Source organism: Hippoglossus hippoglossus, chromosome 17, assembly GCF_009819705.1.
Source record: "Hippoglossus hippoglossus isolate fHipHip1 chromosome 17, fHipHip1.pri, whole genome shotgun sequence".
NCBI classification, from domain to species: Eukaryota; Metazoa; Chordata; class Actinopteri; order Pleuronectiformes; family Pleuronectidae; genus Hippoglossus; species Hippoglossus hippoglossus.
The window spans coordinates 17113019-17137247 of NC_047167.1; the positions used below are offsets into that span (position 1 = coordinate 17113019).

General features: G+C 42.2%; 1 protein-coding gene across 1 annotated transcript in view; it reads right to left on the reverse strand.

Moving 5' to 3' along the window:
• Window positions 1–3260: 3260 nt before the first annotated feature.
• Window positions 3261–24229, reverse strand: part of egfra (epidermal growth factor receptor a (erythroblastic leukemia viral (v-erb-b) oncogene homolog, avian)) — a 39749-nt gene continuing 18780 nt past the window's right edge. Inside the window, exons 2-28 of the mRNA XM_034612594.1 lie at window positions 21789–21940; window positions 20764–20950; window positions 20536–20667; window positions 20353–20421; window positions 19741–19859; window positions 19207–19348; window positions 18209–18325; window positions 17481–17607; window positions 17305–17378; window positions 17131–17218; window positions 16811–17010; window positions 16510–16642; window positions 15962–16052; window positions 14932–15089; window positions 13858–13896; window positions 13597–13741; window positions 13243–13365; window positions 12212–12310; window positions 10638–10823; window positions 10031–10186; window positions 8881–8956; window positions 7952–8098; window positions 7430–7527; window positions 7173–7340; window positions 4666–4713; window positions 4469–4562; window positions 3261–3604 (exon numbers count right to left, since the gene is read on the reverse strand). Coding sequence (XP_034468485.1) covers window positions 3261–3604; window positions 4469–4562; window positions 4666–4713; window positions 7173–7340; window positions 7430–7527; window positions 7952–8098; window positions 8881–8956; window positions 10031–10186; window positions 10638–10823; window positions 12212–12310; window positions 13243–13365; window positions 13597–13741; window positions 13858–13896; window positions 14932–15089; window positions 15962–16052; window positions 16510–16642; window positions 16811–17010; window positions 17131–17218; window positions 17305–17378; window positions 17481–17607; window positions 18209–18325; window positions 19207–19348; window positions 19741–19859; window positions 20353–20421; window positions 20536–20667; window positions 20764–20950; window positions 21789–21940 — 3512 coding nt within the window. The remainder of the gene's footprint in view (window positions 3605–4468; window positions 4563–4665; window positions 4714–7172; window positions 7341–7429; window positions 7528–7951; window positions 8099–8880; window positions 8957–10030; window positions 10187–10637; window positions 10824–12211; window positions 12311–13242; window positions 13366–13596; window positions 13742–13857; window positions 13897–14931; window positions 15090–15961; window positions 16053–16509; window positions 16643–16810; window positions 17011–17130; window positions 17219–17304; window positions 17379–17480; window positions 17608–18208; window positions 18326–19206; window positions 19349–19740; window positions 19860–20352; window positions 20422–20535; window positions 20668–20763; window positions 20951–21788; window positions 21941–24229) is intronic.

A 24229-nucleotide genomic window follows, 5' to 3' on the forward strand; every position in this document is an offset into this window, starting at 1 on the left:
TATTTCAGACTTTCTTCAATGGTTTCAGGATTTGATTCTACTTTATCAAAATGAAGTTGCTTATTTCTTATTACTTTCCTCACTCTTAAATCAAATTGTATTCATGTCATAGTAACACTGGCAAAACAACAGCCACAAATCCCGTTACTACCAGCCAGCACAATGAAACAGCCTCCTCTTCAAACATGGATGTGATAAACAATCAATGCATCTTTTTTGTTGTTGTCGGCGTTTTCTTGTGAAGACGTCCTCCTGTTCTCTGTCACCGTTAATCATCTGTTTCTCTCTATAAAGTTTAAGGAAACTATCAATCAGTCAAATCTGATCAAAGCACATTCAGCTCTGATCAATCAGATCAGCCGAGTGTTTCAGTGTCAGTTCTTTCTTTTAAACCTTCCCAACTTTCAGTACTGATTTAGCCACAAATATTTGTATTTATGATATGAAATAAATATGGTTTTAAACTACATTTTTTACATTTGAACTCAAAAGTATTTAAGCTTAAAGTTACGGCTTTTAATCCTTAAACAAATCATACATAACCTTATAGTAAAATATAACAATTTGTTGTGAAAACTATTATTAAAACATTTCTACAACAGTGTAAAATAACCCCAATCTGTGACATTTAAACTCCCAAATTCTGATCCTAACATAAATTTAATCAATTTCAAACAACAAACTAAGTTAATAAAATCGTACCTATTTTATTTAAACTCGCGTCCTCTTAAAAATGAGTTTTGTTACGTTTAGGAAACTATTTCTTCCCCTCAGACATCAACAGGAATTAGGAGTTAAACACTATAATCGGCATTATAAAAGTTACTTTGATCAGTTTTCATTAACTATTACTGTTTTACTACATCTGCTCGTCACTGGTTGACAAACAAACTGAAGGATCAGAGAGGATTCACACGTCAATCTGCTGATTATCTGCTTATTCATCAAACTGTTACTTGAAGTGCTGAAAACATCAAGATTAAAGAAAGAAAGACTGAGTAAATGATTGGATCATTGGGCTCTTCTTCCTTCTTCCTCCATCTCTTTACTTCTCATCACTTGTTTCAGCTGTGAGGAAAAGACAAAGCAAACAAACAAGATGTGTTTCCATAGAAAAAAAAGATTTATTCATATTCACTTCTGAATGAAATAATTACAATTCAGGAACAAGTGCATATTCATGTATGATGTGACAAAATGGTGTACTGATAGTATAAATTATAGGTGAATTTTTAAGGGGGTATATTACAGCAATATCCACTGTTTTCTGTACATGTACCTGTGTAAAATCTGCAAAAGTAGGTCTACAGGCTGCTACAAGAGGAGATTCCTTTAAAACTAGGAATGATATTCGCAAAGTTAAAGCTCTTGCAAGACAACAAGACTTTAAAGCTTGAGGGGCAGGTTCACAGAGACGGTCTCAACAGTCTAAACAAAAAGAAAAACACAGAGAAGGAAAAGTCTCCTGGGAATGATACTTTAGACCAAAACATCAGAAACATCCTGAGTTTCTAATAAGACACAGAGTCATTCAAACAGTCGCTAAAATACATCGTGTTTACAAGGAAATACCACTAGTAATGACAGTTAGTTAAAAATTCAAACAAGCTGCTCACGTGACTCTAAGACAGTTCAACCAGCATTTCAAACAAGTGGAAACACACACACACACACACACACACACACACACACACACACACACACACACACACACACACACACACACACACACACACACACACACACACAAATAAAACCTCTATGGGAACACATCTGGAGCTACTGGAGTTTTCACCCCCCGTTTTTTAAGTTTATGGTTCGTCGAGTCGCCTGTAAAAACGTGACAACCTCCTTAAGTCAGGAGTGTTAAAAATAAACTATTGGAAGGAAATGATCAGTAACAGGGCAGGAAAAAGAGTTTCCTGTGTGAGCGGAGGAATACTCCACACTCCTACACAGCCCAGAGTTTAGCGAACTTTGTGGGTCCACACAAATACGCTTCACTCAAGAGCGCTACACTTACGAAACAGACCCGCCTGAATATGACCACAATCACATTCGCCATATTTACCATCACATTCTCTACATAGTTGCTGTGGTAACACACATCCGGGCACACAGGAACACACAGACAGTTGGTTTGCAGTTTGCATTGACTTCCATTCATTGTTGACAGCCTCACCAAAACCTTATCCCTTAACTTAATGAATTTTAACCATTTTAATCATTATTTATGACAAATCTTCATATTAACATGTCCCACCTTTTTTAAATGAACAGCCACAGGAGAGGTCTGGAGAATGTTTATAAGCTTCACCACCTGTGTCTATGCTCTTTTAAATCATCTCTTATTTTATTCATTTCATCCTTCTATGATGGGATTTTAACCAATTGATTAAGGTTTCAATGAGGGACCTTTTAAGTCTTATTAACATTCACGGTCTGCGCGTGTCCAAGTGTTGTGTTCTAACCCCAAGTTAACCCTAACCTAAGAGGCAACAAAATCAATCTCACACACACACACAGAACTGTCTTAGAGCAGAAAGGTTAACATGTTTCAAGGATATCATTCACCAGTATTCCCACTGAACAATAATTTCTATACGTTGCGACATCTTGCCTCCTCGTTGTCTGATCCTCCAGGAGGAGTGTCCTCAGGCCCCCGAGGGCCCCACCAGTCAAAGGCTTCACATCAGTGTCGACCGAGCGCCCCACTGTGTGTGTGTGCGTCAACCCTTTCTATTCGAACTCATCAATACTCCTTTGATGATTGTGATTCTGTGACGCATGTACCTTAAGTTGTGTTTTGGGCTGAGCTGCCAGTTTCTGTCCTTCTGCCTCCCAAAGAAATTCAGGCAGTTACATCCTCCACCGACACATTGGGATCACATACAGCATTTTTCACTTCTGAGACATTGGGAAGAGGTTTTCACTTTCTGACGCCACATTGGGACGGAGCGCATCTGCTCCACAAACTCAGGTCAACTGAGTCACGTGTGCTTCGGCTCTCGTCCAGCTTTCACCGAGTAAAAATCACTTATCGTTTGATTTGTGAGGAAAAAGCTCTTTGGAATGAGACAGGTTTTATAAGACAGTTACGACAGCATGCAAACAACATGGAAAGCTGCACAGTGTCACCTGACTTCATGGGACAGGATACAACATATATGATAGTTGATGGTACCACTCAGGTGTGTTTCTCCAGCCCAGACATTTCAGGAAAGAAAGGAAAGTGTCTTGTATTTGTATCCGTTACGTGGTCAGTCTGGACCCAGGTACTCTGCGTTCTCCGCTGCCGGGATGTGTCCGTTGGCGTGGCTCTTGAAGAAGGGGTTGAAATCCTGTTGGTAGTCAGGGTTGTCTATGCTGTTCTGGGGGTGGTATTTCTGAATGCAGTGGGCCGTCCCGTTGGAGGTGATCGGGAGGATGGCGCGGGGCGCAAGGTCGTTGAGGTACTCGTGCCCGCTGTCGCCGTTCTTATAGCAGTTCAGGTACTCTGTCTCTGTGTCGTCTGAGGAGATGGTGGGGAGGAGCGTGCGAGGTGGACCCGGGTGCTTGTAGATGGGATTCATCACATCCGAGACTCCGTTCTGGTTCATGTAGTCTGTAAGAAAGGTTGGCCGAGTAAATATGTGGGTTATCTGTAAAACATACTGGCCCATAATGATGATAATGAGGGATAGAGATGTGGAATGAAGACAAGATGTCGCCTCTATGCCACCAGGGGGCTCCAAGTTTTACATTTACATTTTCTACATATCATTACATGACTCCTAATCATCTCACTAAGCTCCAAGTTTGTGGATCGATTTCCAAGGTTCCAGACACAACCTGTTTTGTTTTGTTTGCTTTATTTAAGTCAAACTCATCCTGTGGTGCTGCAGTGTTGAGCAGGGACAGTATAATAAAAAATTCAACTTTACTCGAGTGATGCATTCACTGGTGTTGTAACTTGGAGGTTTTACAGTTGGCTGATTTAATACGTTGGGTTTATGAGTAACATTCTTGAAAAAATGATCAACCTGAAGAAATGAACTAAAATGTAATATATTGTACCTAATATATTTTTATTTCCCTTTTCTTGTTATTTTCTTAAATGTGTGTATTGCATCTTATTGATGAATGAAACAAACTACTTTCACACATGGGAGTCTGGAGTCTCCTGTTTGCTCCTTAAAAGCCTAATAAAGTTTATTATACACTGATAATTGTAACGTGTATTTGACATTTTGATGGTCATGAGCGCAGCCCTAGTGTCGCCACTGTTTATTTTAAATCCTACCTCTGTACCAACAGTGTTGTGAAAGCAGTGAGAATAAGTACAGCAGTATGCTTCTTGTCCACTAGATGTCTCCATTCCTCTCTGAATCACACTCAGAGACCATAGAGGAGTTTGACTGGTATTTACTGGAGTGACATTTAAAAAGAAAAAGCCACCGGGGGCTGTTGGAAGTCGGAGTATGCTCACCTGGCGCCGGCAGGAAGGCGTCGTCTAAAAATTTGTCTGTGGGGTCGGGGATGTACCGGAGAACCAAGCTTCCGTCCCTGCTCGGGAACCCGTTCTGTGACAAAGGACAGAGGGTGTTAGAGCAAAACAACACAAGTTATTCAAAATAAAGTTCACAGAATGTTTATTTAAGTGCAAGTTAAAGGATTTTCACACACCAGTAAACCGGTTCTGCTGTTGCACGTTCCAATGCTGCTGTTGAGGCTCTGCAAAGGGGAAAATGTAAACTTGGGTCAATGTTTCTATATGTGAATGCACAGCAGTGTTCGATTGATACAGGAGGATACATCAATACAGGAGACATTAAGAGAAGGGAGGGTTACATATTATCAAACAGTCATCTTCAGAGCAATGCACAGCGCTGTGCTCAGTTTCCGACGATTTTTGTCATCTTTCTTTTATTCATAGCTGGTTTGACATGTGCGTAATTCTTCTGGTAATTGAGATTTATTTTAACGCCTCTCAGGAGACAATAAGTTTCCTTTGAATGGGGATAGTAACATTTTCTTTTTTATGGCGCCCGAGGAACCGTAGCTGTCATCTCGGCACAAGCTGATGAGGATCAAAACAAAACGTCGAGAGCAGCAGATTCATATTCATTCAGGCAAACTGACAAGCTTTGCTGTGTCCGTCAGACTTTTGAGACGGAGGGCTGTGAGCGGCGTTTAAAACCGGGGGAACCGAGCGAAGAAAGCGAGCGGAGTGACAGCCGTGGCAATGCAATTACTTTCAACAAGAAAAGGAAATTAAACACGCTGAAGGAGCGACGGAAAAAAAATACCCGACCCTTGGCGGGCCATGCCCCAACAGTGATATTACAAAAGCAGGCTTGTGCTGAGAAAGATTTCACAAAAGTTTGCCTGCAAAGGTAATTAAACTTGAAAGGTTGACCAGGCTGTTCGAGGCCCGGCAACAGTCCCAGGTACGAGAGCCAGGCCTACGCATTGGCCTTCACTGAACCTGAGGTAGAGGAGTTCACCGTCTCCAGCTCTCATCAATCAAAGGGCACCTGGGAGGAAACGTGGGAGCGCGGCCGATGATGAGGACGAGTGGGCAGGGGGTCAGGAAGAGGAGGAGTGGTCCCCGTGGTGAAAGTTAAACACAACAGGGGCAAGTGGGGTGAGAGGGGTTCGGGGTCAGGTACGAGCGGCCATTCTCATGTTAGGAAAATGAACTCAACCGTCCTCACTCTCCTTTACTGTGTGATCGCTCACGTTCACTTTAACAGCTGTTTGTTAAAGCTGATTGCTACGAATAAAAGAAAAAAAGAAAAAAAGAATCTGACTCTGCGTTTGTTTCCATTCTGACTCAGAGGGTAATGATTTATGCAGAAATCCCATTTCCCAGAACAAGGTTAAAATAGCACAATGAAATTTTCAGTTGACGGCATGTTGGGTGAAGTGTGCGCTGCTGAGGGGTCTGCTGCTAATTCTGAATCAATTAATGCTGCTTTCTTTCAGGGGGAAAATTTTGGCCCTGCCTCCAGAACACATGGTTTTCCTCTCTCCCTGTTTATATAGACGACGTCAGTGTGATTGAATCTGGCACGTGTGTGTGTGTAGTCAAGGTACCTGAGCCTCACCTCATGCACCCGTTCACCTTTGTTCACTCAACTCTGCAGCGGCTTAAAGTTCACAGCATAAATACCGTGACAATATTCCTACTCTGGATCTTTATGATTAGAGGCACATGTGGTGAACCTGGTCGGCAGCTGCTACAGTTTAAACGTAACTAATTGTACTATAGTATTTTATAATATATATATATATAGTGGGTCTTTTGTTCATGTGCAAGTACTGAATACTTTCTGTTATTTCATTTAGTTTTTCTTCTCTTTTATTGTCGTCATCGGCCGTTTTCAGGCATGAACTCTGAAAAAGGTCAGATTGGGTCAGGACATTTTCCAGAGTTTGTCCTTCACATATGAAGAACTCAGCAGGAGATTCTCTTGGTCAGAAGCGTTCACATCAACAGGAACATTTCCTGAACATTTAGGTGAGGGGGAGGAGGCAGGACATGGCGTGTAAAGTCTGCGGTGGAAATCGTGTTTTTGTTTATCGAAACTGTTTATCGTCCGCATCTTCTACGTGTAAGGCTCCTTTATTACATCCTGAGATATTTGTATTCTTTTAGTTTTTTTCCAATTTTCCGTCCGAGGTTAGAAGCACCATCAAAACGCCAACTCGCTCACTGTGAATTTTCCTGCCGTTTTTTTTTTCACAGGGGCTCGCTCCGACATTTTCAGGGCAGGAAAAGTTCTGGAAAAGGTCGAGCGCAACTGACTCAGATATTTGCGTTCTCTCATACAGCTGTAGCTAGCACCTTCGAGTTGATTCCGCAGCCAACTATTAGACAGGGTCAGCATCATTGTTAATAAAACTTTAGGTGGACAATCATACAACATATCTTGTGATAATCATTGTACACTAAGATGTATTTGCAGCAAAGCTACGCCACCTTGAGGAAGCTGTTCACTCACAGGGAGTAGACTTTTCTTGTTTTGAATGCCTGACCACAAAGCAGAAAAGTACTCCCTCCATTTTAATGCCAGGATTCCTTTCTGTCTTTCAGCTTTTGCCAAAAGCCGTGGCCTGGTACCACAAATGTCACTTGAGACAGAGAAGCCGAGGGGACAGACACACCCGACCTCTTTCATGTCACTTACTGCGGAGTGGAGCAGCGGCCTGTTGGACTTGCTCGGGCTGCTGAAGAAGCCGTGTTGCGGCACCAGGTACTCGTCTGCATCCACAGCGTCCTCCATGTCCTCCCCGCTGATCAGGCTGCGGTACAACCTGGTGTCTGACGGACTCGGTAGGTGCATGCGGTCATCCCCCTGGAATAGGCCGAGAATTTAACTCTTCAGCTTTATGTATCTCATGAGTTACAGAAATTCAGTTGCAGGCCTTTTAAGTAAAATTATACCTGAATGACAAGATACCGTGAGGGATCCCGAGCCATCTTCGTAAACTCGGCTATTAGTTCCCGGAAGCGAGGTCGGCTGTCGGCATCAATCATCCAACCTGTACACACACATCAGCAGGAAGGAAGGAAGATAAGTTGACTTAATAAAATTAAACTTTAAAAGTCTTTGTGAGGATAAAGGCAGAAACTGTAGAAACATTTGAGAAGTGGAACTAATAAAACAAAACAAACACAGAACTGCTTGTGTAGGTTTAAGTAAAAAAAAAAAAGGGCTGCGATCAAATGGTTGACTAATAATACGCTGATTGTATATGACTAACTAATGTTACTGATATCCACACTAGTAAGTGTGCAGATGCTCATTAATAGAAATATTCATTGCACATTAACTGTACAACAAGACCCTGCGGTTGTACGCCTCCACCAACCAGTGCAGTTTCAGTCTACAAACATTTTCTCTCCTATAGGGTCACCGTGACCAGGAACATAGATTTGTTTTGGGAGGTTTCCCACTGAGCTTACATTTCACCATGATCATGTAGACGTCGATGGTGCAGATCGGGGGTTGGGGCAGTCGCTCCCCTTTCTCCAGGACTGCAGCTATTTCACAGGCTGGAATCCCGTCATACGGTTTGGTCCCGAATGTCATCAGCTCCCAAACTGTCACACCTACAGACAGAGGGAAGAGTTAGCAACACGTCCGTCTGATGAGCTGCTGCTCAACCTCGTTTTCCTCCCCATAACAGAGAAGAAGTGAGAGAGGCAGAATGTGAGCCTTCTCAGAAACTTTTATGTTGACAAATTGTCTCTTCCTGCGAGAAGTGGGAGTTTGCAGGATGCTTCTCATCATCGCAGGAGGAACTGAAGAAAGGGAAAAGGAGGAAAGGAAGCTGCCAGGGTCAGTTGATGCTTTCGCCATACTGAGCGGAAGGCACGATCAAAACCTCGAGAAAAGAGGATTTGGAGGCCGGCCTGCTGAAGCGAGCTGTGCTGTGTTTGGTTTGGTGTGTGTGTGTGTGTGTGTAGGCATGTGTGCATACAGTTTGTGAAACTGTTTATGTGGGTGGAGGTAACAATCTCTTCTGACGTGATATTGTCCATCTGGGACTGCTGGTGTGTGGGCGTGTTCTACCTGCGTGCTAAAATCGCAGATGCTAACAAGATATTCTCTCCTTTTGAAAATATTGACAAGCCTTATTAGATCCAACAACAACATCCTTTCCCATAACCACTGTCCTCTCCGTGTCTCACTTGCTGTTAAAACACTTTATTTAGCGAGGAATAAATATTTCTCCTGCGAGACTGTCGCCATCACTCAGGAGTACAGAGGCCCAGCTGTTTTACATATCCAACGTTACACAAGGATTCAGGCTCGATGTGGGACACGGTGAGCAGGGTTCATGCTGAGTTAGAGGCTGTGGATGTATTGAAAACATAAAGGCAAAGCTTACCGAAGCTCCATACATCACTCTGGTGCGTGTACGTCCTGTTCAGGATAGATTCAAGGGCCATCCATTTTATCGGGACCTGTGAAATGAGAGTTTAAAAAGTCAAAAAGTGCAGAAAACCAACATAAACTATATTTTTAATTCAATTTTACAGAGTGAAGAACAGACGTTTCTCCCTTTTGCAAGTCAGTGAATTCTAAGGTCAGAAAGTTAGGCAGTGTTGCTTAAAAAAAGTTTATCTAACATGCTTAGTCAATTTCTTTTCTACTTTCTTGAGTTTGCAGTTCACAGGAGACGAGAAGCAGGGCGCTGTCATCACACAGAGTGCGTCACACACAAAAAAAAAACGATTTCCTGCACGAGGATTAAGTCTGGTCTCGCACAAAAAGATGTTTTTTTCAAATGGCTGGCTCCACTAAATTTTGTATTAGGCGAAGACACGGCCTAATCCCCGTCTGGAGGGACTGTCCTGTAATATTTAATTAACACCATGTTTCAGAGCAGCAAAGCATTTAATAACTAGAATGGACGAGGGGGAAATCTCAGCAGCTGCAGATGTGTTTGTTCGAGTCCAGCTTTGCCCAGATGAATTGCAAAGAACTGACCTCAACATCTGTCCCTCTGCAGGTAATAAAACGTCTGGGTGGAAACTGAACACTATCACCTTATGGGTCCAAGTTATTAAAAAAACAATAATATCAGAAACCTGATATTTTACATTTTTATATTTTATACTATTGGGGTTTTGGAGTTAAGCTTAAGAAAATGGGTGTGAATATCTTGTGGGGACCATTATTGGGTAGAACCTCACCTCCAGTTACAAGGGAAATATAAGTTATATATAAGTTTTCTGTGAGAAAATGTTTGTTTTCAGTTGCAGAAGGAAATGCTGATAAGTGAAGGAACTTATCTGATTCCATCATTTCAGTCTGTTTATTGACACAAGATAAAAATCTAGAGAAAAACTACAAATGCAATCTTTCATGATGTGGAACAAATTCACTCCACTACAGGAAAACATCCGTCAAGCCAGCACTAACAGACTAAATATAAATGCAAAAAACAAATTATGTCAGGTTGGGGATATTTGGGACAACAAAATGAAATTCGGTGTGTGCGGCACAGCTTTAACTCTTAATATGGTGGTACCAACCTTTCCACCGTCTGCATGATACTCCTTCTCATCTGCATCGAGGAGCTTAGCCAGACCGAAGTCTGTGATCTTGACGTGCTGAGGAGTCTTCACCAGAACGTTCCTGGCTGCCAAGTCGCGGTGCACCAAGTGGCGCTCCTCCAGGTAGTTCATACCCTTTTGTCAAACAAACGATGAAGTGCGGTTTGTTACATAAGAGTCGTGCCCCTTTCACAAGCCGACTAATGTGTCAGAACGTGCAAACATATCGCTTGATCAAACGCGATAAAGGAACCAACCGCTGAGATCTGCCAAGATAAGCTTGTCACCATCACCTGACTTCACTCACCAGCCCAGTATATGTGACTGTGTGCAGTGGAGCTGATGTTAATACAAAAACATAACATGCATTGCAGAAATGCTCAGTTTCTTTTGTTTTTATCATGTGACACTATTTTAAAAAACCTACACATACAAGGTATAATCTGTATTATTCAACATGCACAACAAAGACAAACAATCCAACTGCTCTACCTCCCAATTACATCATCACTTAACACAACAACAACCCCCGTAGACACTGAAGCTGCCGAACAGACCCTCCCATGTAACTCGACGCCGCTCGTACCTTGGCTATCTGCACACACCAGTTGAGCAGGTGCTGGGAGCCGATGTTGTCCTTGTTCTCTTTGACGTAGTCCAGCAGGCAGCCGAAGGGCATCAGCTGGGTGACGAGCTGCACCGTGGAGGTGAGGCAGATGCCGAGCAGACGACACACGTGGGGGTGATCCACACTGGCCATCACATACGCCTCCTGCAGCGTGCATGGGGACACACAATCAATCTTTTTTGTCAGGTGACACAATCCACAATACAAGTCTTGGAATAATGAGATAAATTCGTATTGGATTACTCTGCTTGTTATTGTCTTACTTTCTATATCTTGTCTAGTGCATGGGCTGAAGAAAAATACTGAATTTCATATTAATGGTGCAAAGACAAAAAAGAAATATCTCTGTTTGAATAAAATGTTTCACAGCCTGTTCAATTATTAGTTGAAGTATCCATACTTATCCTGGAAAATGGCAGCTCACAACGTATGTGGAAATAAGTCTCTTAGCAACAGGCATACCTGCCAAGCATATTTAACACGTCTCAGCTCAGAGCGGAAACCGAGGGATAAGCCACACAACTGGCTTCTTACAAGGTGGTAAACAGATTAGATAGATAGGTTTATTTACTGTTGAGTGCACTGACTGGATCCCAAATATTTTATACATCTTTGTAGCAAGATTATTCCGGAAATAACCAGTCGATTGCTCAGAGCTCTGTAATTCTGACAGTGGAGCACATACCTCCGCCCAAGGCCCAACAGTCCCCTTAATTCAATCAAGCTGCACCAAATTGCTCACACTCATAGAAATCAGTCCTGTAAATATGTTTGATTTCATCATCAAGATCCATGATTAATTCCCCGGGGAAATCAGTGAAAAAGTGCTTGCACCGTTATTTTTAAAATAACATTTTCCAGGATCCTAATTCGGATCTGCAGCAAAATTCCCTGACCCATTCCACATCCTTGTTTCCGTGGAGGTCAGTAGTTTTATTGCGTGGTCTTTTAGAAACAAACCAGCCAACCAGCAAATGGACAGGGGCGAAAAACATAACCTGCTTGCTGGAGCAAAAAAAGTCAGAGTGACGGAGCAACACGACCACAAGAAAAAAACAAAATCACAGGATCTGAGCTGCACTTTCAACTCTTTGTATCATGCAGTTTAAACAGGCTGATTTCTCAGTACAGCTTCAGGGCAGCGTCTCCCTTCCAGAAAACAGCCCGGGCTTGGATTACACAGCAACACCCACACGTTGACTTCCGAGGAATTAATCCCATTTCCAGCAGCCATATTAACGGTCACCGTGCAGAAAAAGGACACGTTCTCCATTACAAGGAAAACAAGGGGGTCATTAGTTTCAAATCAGCTGCATGTGTTATAAATCACAGGCAGGCAATAATTGTCACTCACTCTGTGCAGCACATTGAGGAACTTGTCAATCCTAAATGTTGTGAGAAGCACTTATATATATATATATATCCTGTCTTTTCCCACCAGCAGAGCACAGTTCACTGAATCAGTTTGGGAAATAACATTTTAAATGATGTAGTTCTGACTCAAAAAGGACCACATATAACAGTGAACCTACGTCTAAGATTTCTTTGTTTGCTTTCGGTGATGTGGCCTCTCTTAAAACCTTGATGGCCACTGGGATCTTCACGTCCTCGCCCTCCGGAACCCACAGGCCCTGTAGCAACACAGATTCGTTATTTCACAAGCGTTACTCACACCATGAAGTGATCACAAGTTGCACATGTACAAATAATAGTTAAATACAATATAATTACACAAGTTCACATCCATATAGTGTCAGCACATGCTATGCTTGTGAGGGCCCTGGTACATCACGTACTGCACCCAAATACAGATTTGAAGTACTTTTACTTAAAAAAAACTACAAAAAACTCTCAGCATAACTTCAACCTGATTCCAACTGTAAAAACATTTCTTAAACCTTAAATAACACGTTGAAAAACAATCTCCCTCAAGGTCTAAAAGCTTGAGAGGTCCTCTCAAGGACAGAAATACAAGTGCGCGCGCATACACACACACACACACACACACACACACACACACACACACACACACACACACACACACACACACACACACACACACACACACACACACACACACACACACACACACACTCACTCACTCTCTCTCTCTCTTGTTCTTTATGTAAGAACTGTGTTGACTTACATTCTCTCTCTAGATATGTATCCAAACCTTAACCTAAAATTAACTTAAGCTTATAGAAACCACTTCTTTTTCTCCACGTGTCCCAACAATGACACTGTGAGACATGTTTGTGAGAGATGCTAGAATCCTTTTATTTTTCTCACAACACTGTGATTGCAATTGTGAAGTTGTGATTAATGAATTCATTAAGTCCATAGCGGGAGGGAGAGAGAGCTCTGACAGTGAGAATGAAGTCACTCATGTATTCTGAACAGTTAAAAATGTGTATTTTGATTAAGAAATTGACAACAGATGTAGATGAAATAAAAACACCCTGATAAGGGGTTGGTTTTCGTAGACTTAGCACATTGTGTTCTCACTGCAGAGGAATTTTAACAACAATGTGTTTTGAAACACAAACCTGAGGCCTGTTATTACCTTATAAACTGTGCCAAACGCCCCGGACCCCAGCACTTTGATTTTCTTGAACTCCGGCTCTTTCAGGATCCGCAGCAGCGCCTGGTTCGGTGCCTCTCCGCTCGGAGTCAGAGGCTCAACCAGCTGGAGAAACAAGGAACTGAGTGTCTTACACAGCGCAAGTGATTGTTCACCAATCCACTGGAGCAAATCAATATTTCAAGCTACAAACAAAAATCAAATCAAATATTGATGAATAAAACCAGAGGAGTAAAACATTGCGATCTCAGCATTCAGCGTCTCTGTGATCCTGACACCTCTCTCAATATATTGACGTCCTCCTGAGAGCATGGTGACTCATCTCTCCCATCATACCTGTCTCTCTTGGAGCAGCCTGCGCGTGGTCCTCTTCCTCTTGATGTGGCGTCGGCGGAGCAGCACGAAGACGGACAGGCCTGCGATCAGAACAGCCAGCATCCCGCCGACTACACCGGCTGCGATCATGGAGAGACCAGAGGCTCTGAAAGGAGAGGAGGAGGCCGATTTAAGATCTGATTTAACATTTGTGAATTGAATCAACAAGGGAAACAACTTGTGCAAAGCATGTGCATCCTCAAACAGCAGAGGATCACTCACCTCTTGGTCTGGCAGCCTTCAAGACCAGGCCCAATGCACCTGTAAACAAATCAGAGCAAAGAATCGGATGCAATTATAACGTTACTGTGTCCTCGCCCTAAAGATTCACCAACTCACAAGTCTACTGAGGGAAATGCAATGTTAACACTTGTTTGTGCACGAAGGAGGATTTCTACCAGTAAAAGCATCAAAGTTCACTGAATTATCTTGAGAGTTGACATGACTGAAATAAATAGTAAAAATACTCGACTTGCACAAGACGGTTGCAAAAGTTTCACCAGACAGTAACAGATTAAAATCATGGTATTAACCCGTAGACCATTTCATTACAGTAAAAGTTCCTATTGTTCTGTTCTCTAATGCAGAAAAAGATCAATTCTACAGAGAAACCTACTAAAACACGGTCTGCTTATGAGAATGAGGCAGAAATAATTTGATTTGTTGTAAATGGAAAAAATAATTATATTTCTACATTTCTAAAGAAAACTGCGTATTTAATTTATGATGATCAGACCACATCACATTTAAAAATTTAAAATCAGAATGACACTTGGTAGAGTCAAAAAACTCCCTAATTCAAATGTTAAATAAAGTGATCACAAATTCCTGGATTTGCACCAACATGTAATGGGTTCTTCCCTGAGCCACAGCACATTGTTCCATCAAGTTTCGTGGCAATCCGTCCAGTAGAGACAAACAAACTGAGATGAAAACCTCCTTGGTGGAAGTAAAATATGAAATAAGGAATAATCATAGACTGGGACAGGGAGTTTGCTAGATCTTCACAAAATAACAAACCTGAACCTCATATATCAAACTTATTTGACACCAAAGCAACACTTAATAATGAATATATCTACTTCTCCAAACTGTAGCCTATCAGACTGTTGCTAAAAAGTTTCAGGCAGTGAGGTGGTGCATCTCTCTCTAATAGAGATGTTATCTATGGAGCTCTGTTGTCAGGATGAACGAGGCAGACCCAGGTTCTTTTTTCTTTTTCTCAACATGCAACTTTCTGTAACACAGGGAAACTGGTTAATGCCAGTTGTCAGGTGGGCGGAACAATGTTTTTACCCCTGAGTGCAGTTCTTGTGACACAGCTTGCACACTTTCATCTCGTTGGAGTATTTCCACACCAGCGCTTCGTCCTCCCCTGGCACGCCTTGGAGACAGCGAGACACACAGAACAGGCCGTCTTGGAAGTTGGCACACTTCGTACAATTTCCAGAACCCTGAAAGCAAAAAGAGAAAGACTCATGATGTTTAAAAGTCTATTAAGGGGAGTAGTAAATATCATTTCTCAGAAAGTTTCATAACTCTTCCTCATGAAGATGCAAATGTTAAGGCGATGAAAAACACAAACACCCGATCATGAAACAGTACAAAACAACTCCTTCCTCTGTTATGATCAAATGCTGGATTTTGATACTTTCTCAAACTAAAACCTCCTCGACCTTCGTAGTCGGACGGACCTTTAGTGAAATGTGGGACACAATATGAAACTCCTGGCAAGTGAGTGAAACTGTAAAAATAAGACAACAGCCTCTATAAAAAAGTACCAAGCCACATTTTACCAAGCCACATTTTTCTATAATTTTCTGTTGTCACTTATTGAAGAATTCGATTTTTTGTGGATTTCTTTTTGTTTTATTTCATTTTCTCTGATTGTTTTGTGCTTGGGGTGGGACGCCATTCGTCTTTGTTATTGTAAGTATGATTGTGTTTTCTGTCTGTGCCAAAAATCTATTAAAATATTGTTTAAAAACAAACAAACTCAAACCTCTTCATCTGCAGGTTTAGTTCTACATTTGATCCTTTTCTTAGAATTTGTTTCAACAAAACCCAAAACAGGGTCTGAGCTTGCTTGTTTTCAATCAACGATGGGATTATGAGCATGTAAAAGAAGCTCGCGCAGCCACACCCCTTCGTCAGATCTCAACATGTCTTGTGGCTGCGTTGCATTATGGTCTATTAAGGCTGCTGTTGATGGAGAAGTGATTTCATGCTGAGCGACGGACACTAAAACAAGCTCAAAGATGTTTTTATGAGACTTTTATAAGGTTTTGTTTCTTTTTTTAGACAATAACTTGGGGGAAACACATACAGGTGCGCTGCAGGTTGCCGTCCCGTTCATGCGTTGACACTCGCCGTGACACTCCATGCAGGTTCTATTCACGACCACCTCCCTCCGCTCTCTGCAAAAAAAACAACAAAAAAAAAACAATCACAAAGCTGACAGACTCTCGCCGCCGGCGCGCCTCCTTTCAAACAGCAACACATGAAGTTAAATTCTTGATCCCTCTTTTCAGGGCAGAAGTTAAATTGTAAGCATGTCGAGATTCAATGTTTGACAGAGATCGGCAAAGATAAACAGATGTGAGTGAACGTGCTATTCCAGCTGCAGTGTTTGTTTTATATCTGCTGCAGCTTTAACTCCCAAAATACCTCGGATCATATTTAGTCTTAGCGTCACTTTCAGTAACAAATCCCCAAACTTGTCTAATGTCATCGTCTGGAAATGCTCGTGGTGAGAATATAGACTTTGAAGGAGTTATCTGCAGAACACACACGTCTGATGCTCAGCCTCTGTTCGGTCCAAAACAAGAAATGCTGCATTTAAGAAATCAAAAGTTACCCCCCTCCCCCTCTTACCCCTCGAGGATGTTGCAGGAGCTGACACAGCTCCCGTCGCGGCTGTAGTCACGGCAGGCGAGGCACATGTCCGGGCCCGGACCCCAGCAGCCCTCCGCGGTGCACTTCCTGTCACAGGTGTTGTTCTTCAGCGCTGAAAACAAACACACAATCTCAAGAGGAGATCTCGGCTGCACGCTCAACCAATTTGACTCGGTTCATTTCATCTGGCTGGTGGACTGCAATGTCCACATTTTGCACGGCAAAAACAATCAAAGCATCTGACTAGATTCAGCGTTGAAAAATTAATATTCAAATTTACCACATGTGGCAACGTCAGCATTTTCCCCCACGTTGGCACTTTGCCTTTTTGATCTGAAGAGCCCCTCCCAGTGGCTTTTATTGGTGTAGCACAGGTTCTTGTTCTTAATGATGTACACGTCTCCATCGCTGATTTCTTTGAGGGAGCGAAGGCCCAGGTGGTCGATATCGAGCTGAATAATAACCAGGCTGCGGACGCCACTACCATAGGAAAAGAGACAGATTTCATTTGAATAATAGTCAACTCTTGAAAAACAAACTTATTCCTCGTGATCCAGCGGTAGTGAATCTATGGGGGGGGGGTCTTAATAAAGAACATACGGCTTAGTTCGTCCTCGAATGATCTCCAGATTCTCAAAGGGACTGAGTGAGGTCATGTTCTTTGGCCACGTCTGAATCCACAAAGATCCTGAAGCAACACATGGTTTGTTAATCATGAAACTATTACTTGTTTATTTAGTGTGTCATGCATTACTCAGGTTTTCACAGTCTTACCGGTAATTTCTTTAACTGTCTTAAACACATCAAGCTGGGCAGGGTCCATCTTTGGTGTTTTGGTATATGAATCCCTAAAAAAATAAGAATGTACATTTTTATGTTGTTAAAAAAACGTTCACAGTGATCTACAGAAGGTAATACAGTTGATAAACACAGCCATGTCCAGGACCTACCCATGAATCGATGTGTAGATGATCGCAATGTTCCCATTGATTTTCGTGCAGTTTTTAAAGGAGTCGATGTTGGTGGCGTTGATGGACAGGGTGTGAGTCAGGTCTCCGGCTCCAAGTCCGTTACAAACTACAAACCAGTAGGAAAACAAACAGCGGAACAAAAAGTCTCAGGCTCAGAATGGTAACAAACAACTTGGGGAGAAGCTACTGGCAAAACCTCAGGTCACGTCTAATCTCGCCATCTCTGCGGCCGTTGGAGGACGCAGCCGCTGAATTGAGACACTGCTCTAATCTGCAGATAATGCACTTTATTTGATATAGACAGTAGCTAACAGCAATAAACAGTTACAATTATCAAAATATTATAAATGTTGAAATACATTTTTTTTTACACTTATTTATTTATTTATATGTTTTTTTGTATCTATTCTAAATGTTGTGTCACAGCCTCCATGGAGTCCCACAGTTGAGACCCTTTAGTTCACTATTAGTGGTATTCTAATATAAGCATTAGCATGCTTTAGTTGGTAAAGGTGCAAGTTAATGTACAATTCGACAGTTTATCTCTGATTGTTTTATAACTTGATTAGATGGTTTATGTGCTGCAACTAAAGCAGGTGACTCAAGTGCATGTATTCAGTCACATTCCTCCTCTGTGGACTGCGTCGTTGTGCGTTTGAGTCAGAAAAAGTTCCCAGGTTGCTCAGGGAGACATCTTAACCTCCTACCTTTTGGACACAGTCCATCGCAATTGGCGCACTTCCTCACTCCACCCTCATCCACCTCATATGTGTTCCCACTGCACGTCCGCACACAGGCTCCATGATCCGTCACAATGTAGTTATCTGGAATTATTGCAGAAATACAAGCACATCTCAACGTTTTATTCAGCATTAATAACCTATATGAGACCACCATCATCACCATAGGGGATGATAATGTGCAGGCTCTAAAGCATGGGCTGAGTAATACAGGGACGGATATGTAAAAGTTAAACTAAGAGAGAACAGTTCTTGCATTAACACGCCCTGAAACTCAATCATTTTCTTTCCTTGTTCATACAGTTTATGATTAAACTGGAACTGTGCACTGTGACCAATGAATGTCTAACAAAGCTGAAGGACAACCTGGACACTGAACAAAACACAATGTGACTCTGCTCGTACTCGTGTATGATCTCTTTTCATATTGAGGCCGACTAGTTTTACTATATTTGATTTGACTGTCAAGGCAACAGTTACACTGCATGTTTTTACACATGGTAATATATATATCAGAGGACTAGATACAAATAGGAATAACACACAAACAAAACACAACTAGGACTAAAAATAAGAATAGGAATAAAGAATAAGTACAAGAATAAGATTCCTAGCAAGAAAAAGAATAGGAATATAAATAAGAACAAGAACAAGAAGAAGAACAAGAACAAGAACAAGAACAAGAATAAGAACAAAAATAAGAACAGTAATAAGAATATGAATATTAAGAAGAAGAAGAAGAAGAAGAAGAAGAAGAAGAAGAAGAAGAAGAAGAAGAAGAAGAAGAAGAACAAGAAGAACAAGAAGAACAACAAGAAGAACAAGAAGAACAACAACAACAACAAAAAAGAAGAAGAAGAAGAACACAAACATGAATATGAATATAAAGAGGAACAGGAACATGAATATCAATATGAAGAACACAAATACGAACACAAATACGAAGTTTGTCTTAGTTTGCTTACGTGGGCAGCTCTTGACACATGTGGCCCCGAAGTTGTACTTCCCGAGGGGGTTGGGTACCAGCTGGTGCAGGTTGGGGTCGTAGCGCATGAGGCCCGGGCAGGAGTCCTTACACACCCCGTCATCCTGGAAGTCCCGACAGGCCTGCAGCACAAACAACAGTCATCCAGTACACAGGGATCAAAACAGAGCCCCACACTAATGATAACACTGCATTCCTCCATCACGGCCTTGGACTAATCCTCAGAGCTGCTCGGAGAAGAGGGAGAGCAGACGCTGATACTCCAGGCGCTGCCAGATGAGAGATTGTATCGCCACTTATATGTCTCATTGGTACGGAAAACAATAATAATACTTCTGATCATAAAAACAGATGCTGCCGAGTGAGGGGTTTGTTTAGTCGGAGGCCTCTCAACCAAATTTTAACGCAGGGATACGAGACGTTCGGTTTATTTTGTTGTTCCAGCTCGTCTGTTCCCCAGCTCTTTGATTGTATCTTCACTCCTGTCCCACATAAGAAAACGTCTTTCTCTCACCAGACAGTTGGTGGGCCGTGGTCCTGTGCAGCCCGCGGCACAATGCTCATTACAGCAGTCGCTCGGTGAAGGTCCTTTGCATCTCTGAGAGCACTGCTGTGCACAGTTCAGCTTTGTAACTGGAGACGAGAACAGGACAAAGTCAGCGGAGCGACCGGCAGCAGCACATCATTCTTTTAAAAACTTTTCTTTAGTTTGAAGGCTGTAAATAAAACCATTGGTATGTTGATGTTATGGTAGAAACTATGGAGAATATTTAGTAGTAGTTTCCACTTTGTGTTGTTGGTATACAGTAAAGAGCTGACTGAGTAATATGACTGCAAACAGAGAGTATTGGAACTATCTTGCAATATGGCAGACTGCTTTTACTGAGATTTTAACTTTATTCTGGTTATATCATGATTTTTTTCATGTAATATTACAACTTTATTCTCATAACTTCATGACTTTATTCTTGTAAAACGTTTTTCTGGTATTATTACGACTAGATTCTCCAAATCTTGGATTTCTTTGGGCCCTAATACTCTTGTCGTACTACGTATCTACTGAATACTTGAAAAAATGAATGACAAAAGGTCAAAAAGGGAAAATGAAAACGCGGATGGTGCTTACATGTCTGGCAGTTTTGAGGACCGGCTGCCCAGCATGAACCATTAAAGCAGCTTGAGTCACATGGTTTGCCTGTAAAAAAAAACACAGGTAAAACACAGTAAAATGGTTACATCATATTCTTTACTCACACATGATGAATTAAACCTGACGACTTTGTATTTTGCAGTAAAGTGTGTTACTCACAAAGTCGATTTTTGCTGGCCACCTGGAGCTCCATGCGGGATTTGTTGTCAGCGTTGACGATATCGTACCACTGTATCGTCTCCATGTGGCAAAGCTGCGGGCCCTCAATCTTTACGCCTCCTTTGAGAATTTCTGCAGAATAATGTAAAGTTGATAAATATATAATATAATATATTATTCGAATTTGTATAATTGTAGTTAAATCTGAAAACAGAGAATTGGACTGACCCGTCAGGCTGTTCAGAAGAACCTCTTTGGTGGCCTCAGCGGTAGGTATGTGATAATTGGCGAAAACAGAAAGGGCAAACTCTCCCAAATCGAGGGAATGACCTCGAATGATGCGCAGGTTCTCCAGAGGAATCCTGGAGGCTGTGTTGAGGGCGATCAGGACGTAGCCGCCCACTTCTTCAATCGACTGCGGAAGAAAAAAAGCTGTTTGTCGTAGAGGTAGAAAATGTGCTCTGCTGCTGAGACCACTGAATACCTTTTGAGATAATCATTTGCTTCTGTAGCTAACAAATAAAAACTGAGCCAACGTGAATATTATTGCCTGCATTAATGAATATCTGTAAAAAACTTGACACAGTATGTTGAAACTATTAATGGTTTTACAAATCATTATGCAAATTAAAGGATTTACCCCCCACCAGCCAAAAAACGAAAGCATTAGAGACCCACAAATAGCGATCTGTTGGGGCTGTGGCCGACACTGGTAAAGGGGACTAAGAATTTCAGAGACCAACGTATATTGGTGAATAAAAGCCGATATCAATATGTCTGTGAAAGACTCATGTCTGATATTATCGACCAAACAATAAGCACAGGTCATCAGAATGTGTGCAGCCTCACAGGTAAACGTTAGGCCAAAAAGAAAAGCTATTACGACAGCTGCACAGGTAGAAAGATGACAAATTCAAATTTTGAGTAAGATGTCTCCCCGCCATCGCAAAAGAAAACCCCATCCTTGGACATTCTGCATGATATCTGCTGACTGTGTGTTATTTCTGTTTGTGGGTCAGTGTGTGTGTGGTCCCTCTTCACATCTGTGAGGTCGTAACATCCGTCCCTCTGCGGACTCACTCTCCATTGATTTTAATTATCTGAACTGAGGTGATACGAGCAGTCGGGAGCTCTTCAAAGATCCAGGGCTCAGATTGTCTGGCAAACTGACTCTGGACCACCAAAGAGATTGAGAGGACTAAAAACAAATAACCTCTATTGCGAGTTTGGCCTTCACTGTTAAGAGTCTTTACCCTGAGGAAGGACAGGTCACGGTGCTCCTCCATGTAGGTGATCTCCAGATTCTCCAGGATCACAGTGCAGTTGCTGTAGGTCTTCACCGTGCTCAGGTAGTGGTCGTCTTTGGAACCCAGAAGGCTTAAACGGTTGGTGAGGCCTTGGCATACTGCAGACAAAGATATTATTATAAGAATTTTTCATGCATATTTGAATGATACTTGAAACAAATGATGCACACTGCAGGTAAATCATGTGGAATTGCAGTGCAGTGTCAGAAAAGTATGAATCCAAAGCTCCACGGTGCTCTCAGCCTGAAACATCCACTGCTTATGAAACACATTGGCTCAATTTATCACTTTCCGTGTGTGTGTGTGTGTGTGTGTGTGTGTGTGTGTGTGTGTGTGTGTGTGTGTGTGTGTGTGTGTGTGTGTGTGTGTGTGTGTTTGTGCGGGTGTGTCTCCGTGTGTGCGTCTGTTTGTGAATTCGGTCCGTGCAGTCATAACTTGGCCGGCTTCTCATGTGAAAATAAGCGATGTCGGCTGCGTCTACAATAGGAGTCAAATCTCAGCGACAAAGCGAGTTCTGGCTCGTGTTTCAGAGCGGGCTGGCCGTATTTATACTGGCAAAGGCCTGAGTCTTTTCCACTGCTGCGCGGCGCTAGTTAAAAACAACCACTGTGACCAGCATCTCCAGGCGCGTCGTGTCATTTCGGAGAAAGCATTTGGTGTGTCACATATCCAGGAGATTTGTGTCTGGGATTCTTAGGGGAACTCATAACTAACAACTGTCTCTGTGAATTCAGCTTTGTTTTACGCACATCCGATATCAAGTTCTCGATATATTAAATAACAACTGAGGGCTTGAATCCGATGCTGATCCGTACACTTTCACTAGTTTTCAGTTCCAAAGAAATAAAGGCACTGATAGAGAGATTCACAGGAGTACAGTTGTAGGCTGATACTGTGGCCTGTATCTGGTGTTATGCAACAAAATGTTTGTGTAAGGAAGGCAGCGTTACTGAGAAGTGCAGGAGACACAAAAGCCTGCTTGATGAATTCAGGTTTAAAGGGGAAGAATGCGTGTCGGGCCGTTTTCCAGGATTCAGTTGTCCCAAGCTGGTCAGACAGGTTCTGACTGGCAGAGAGGAGAGGGTCAACTGTTCAACACCCCTCGGGCGCAGCCACGCATGCATACATGTAATGTAATTAAGGGAATAAACGATTTATCTCTTTTAAGTCTTGATTTATAGGTTAAGTTGGGTAATAGCTGGAGAAAAACAGAGATTCATCCCCCTGTTTATTTGAGAAGACATTACGGTTCTGGGGTAATGTCTCGTGGGTCACATACCTCAACGTGTCTGCTCTTGACTGAAAACCAAAACATGTGCACAGAGTTCTGGGACACACCTCACAACAACTCCGCCGGGCACATATCGGTTCTTTTAACGTGACTGAGGGATTTCTGATTCTCAGGACTGAAGGAAAGGAAAAGTTCATGATATCATCTCTCATGCTCAGTCAAACTCGTATCAACGGCCAGTGTTTCGTGCTCTTGTATTTTCACTCAGGTTGTTGTTCAACACACAGCGAGGGTGCATCGAATCAGGGAGAATTAGGCACAAACAGCTGTCTCCCGCCCTCCCTCCTCTTCCTCCTCATTAGTTTGTCCCTGAGGTATCTCCCTGATATGAACCCTGCAGTCCAGCGGCCTAATGCCCGGGCAGCAGAGCAGCGGACGAGCAAAAGCAAGCTGACGGTTTTAATTAGAGGAGCCATGCGAGATGCAATTAGCCCCCTAATTATTACTTGGATTGAGAAACCAAACTGTAATAAACAAAACGGTTGTCATGACGGCGCAGCTGGGACTATTAATCAATCTGATTTGGAGATCCCAGATGACAGTTTGCTAACAGGGATGCTAATTATGGCCAAATGGTTTGTTGATATACCACATACAGTATATCTATGTGCATATGTCCCACATGCGTACATGGAGCCTGTTTCCTGTCTGAATTATCACCTGCAACAAGAAGGTGATATTGCCATCTGTGTTTGTTTCTCTGCAGGATTGTGCAAAAACTACAGGAAGGATTACCTCGAAATTTAGGTGGGTAGGATGCGGTATGCATTTGGGAAGAACCCATATAATCTTGGTGCAGATGCGGATCAAGGGGCAGATCCAGGGTTGTTGTTTTTTTCACTTTCTGTAACAATGCAAGGGCAATATATAGGGCCATTTTTGTCATTTTCAACAATTTCCCAGGGAATAATTCCTGGATCTTATTGCAAAAACATCTTAGGGAACTGTTATCTATGGGTGTGTGCAATTTGGTGCAGCTTGGTTGAATTTAAGGGGACTATTCGGCCTTGGTTGAGGTTCGTTCTCTACTAGTTTGTTCTGTTAATATCTATAATGATCAGTAAAGGCTGCACAAGGCAGGTAACTATACCTTTAA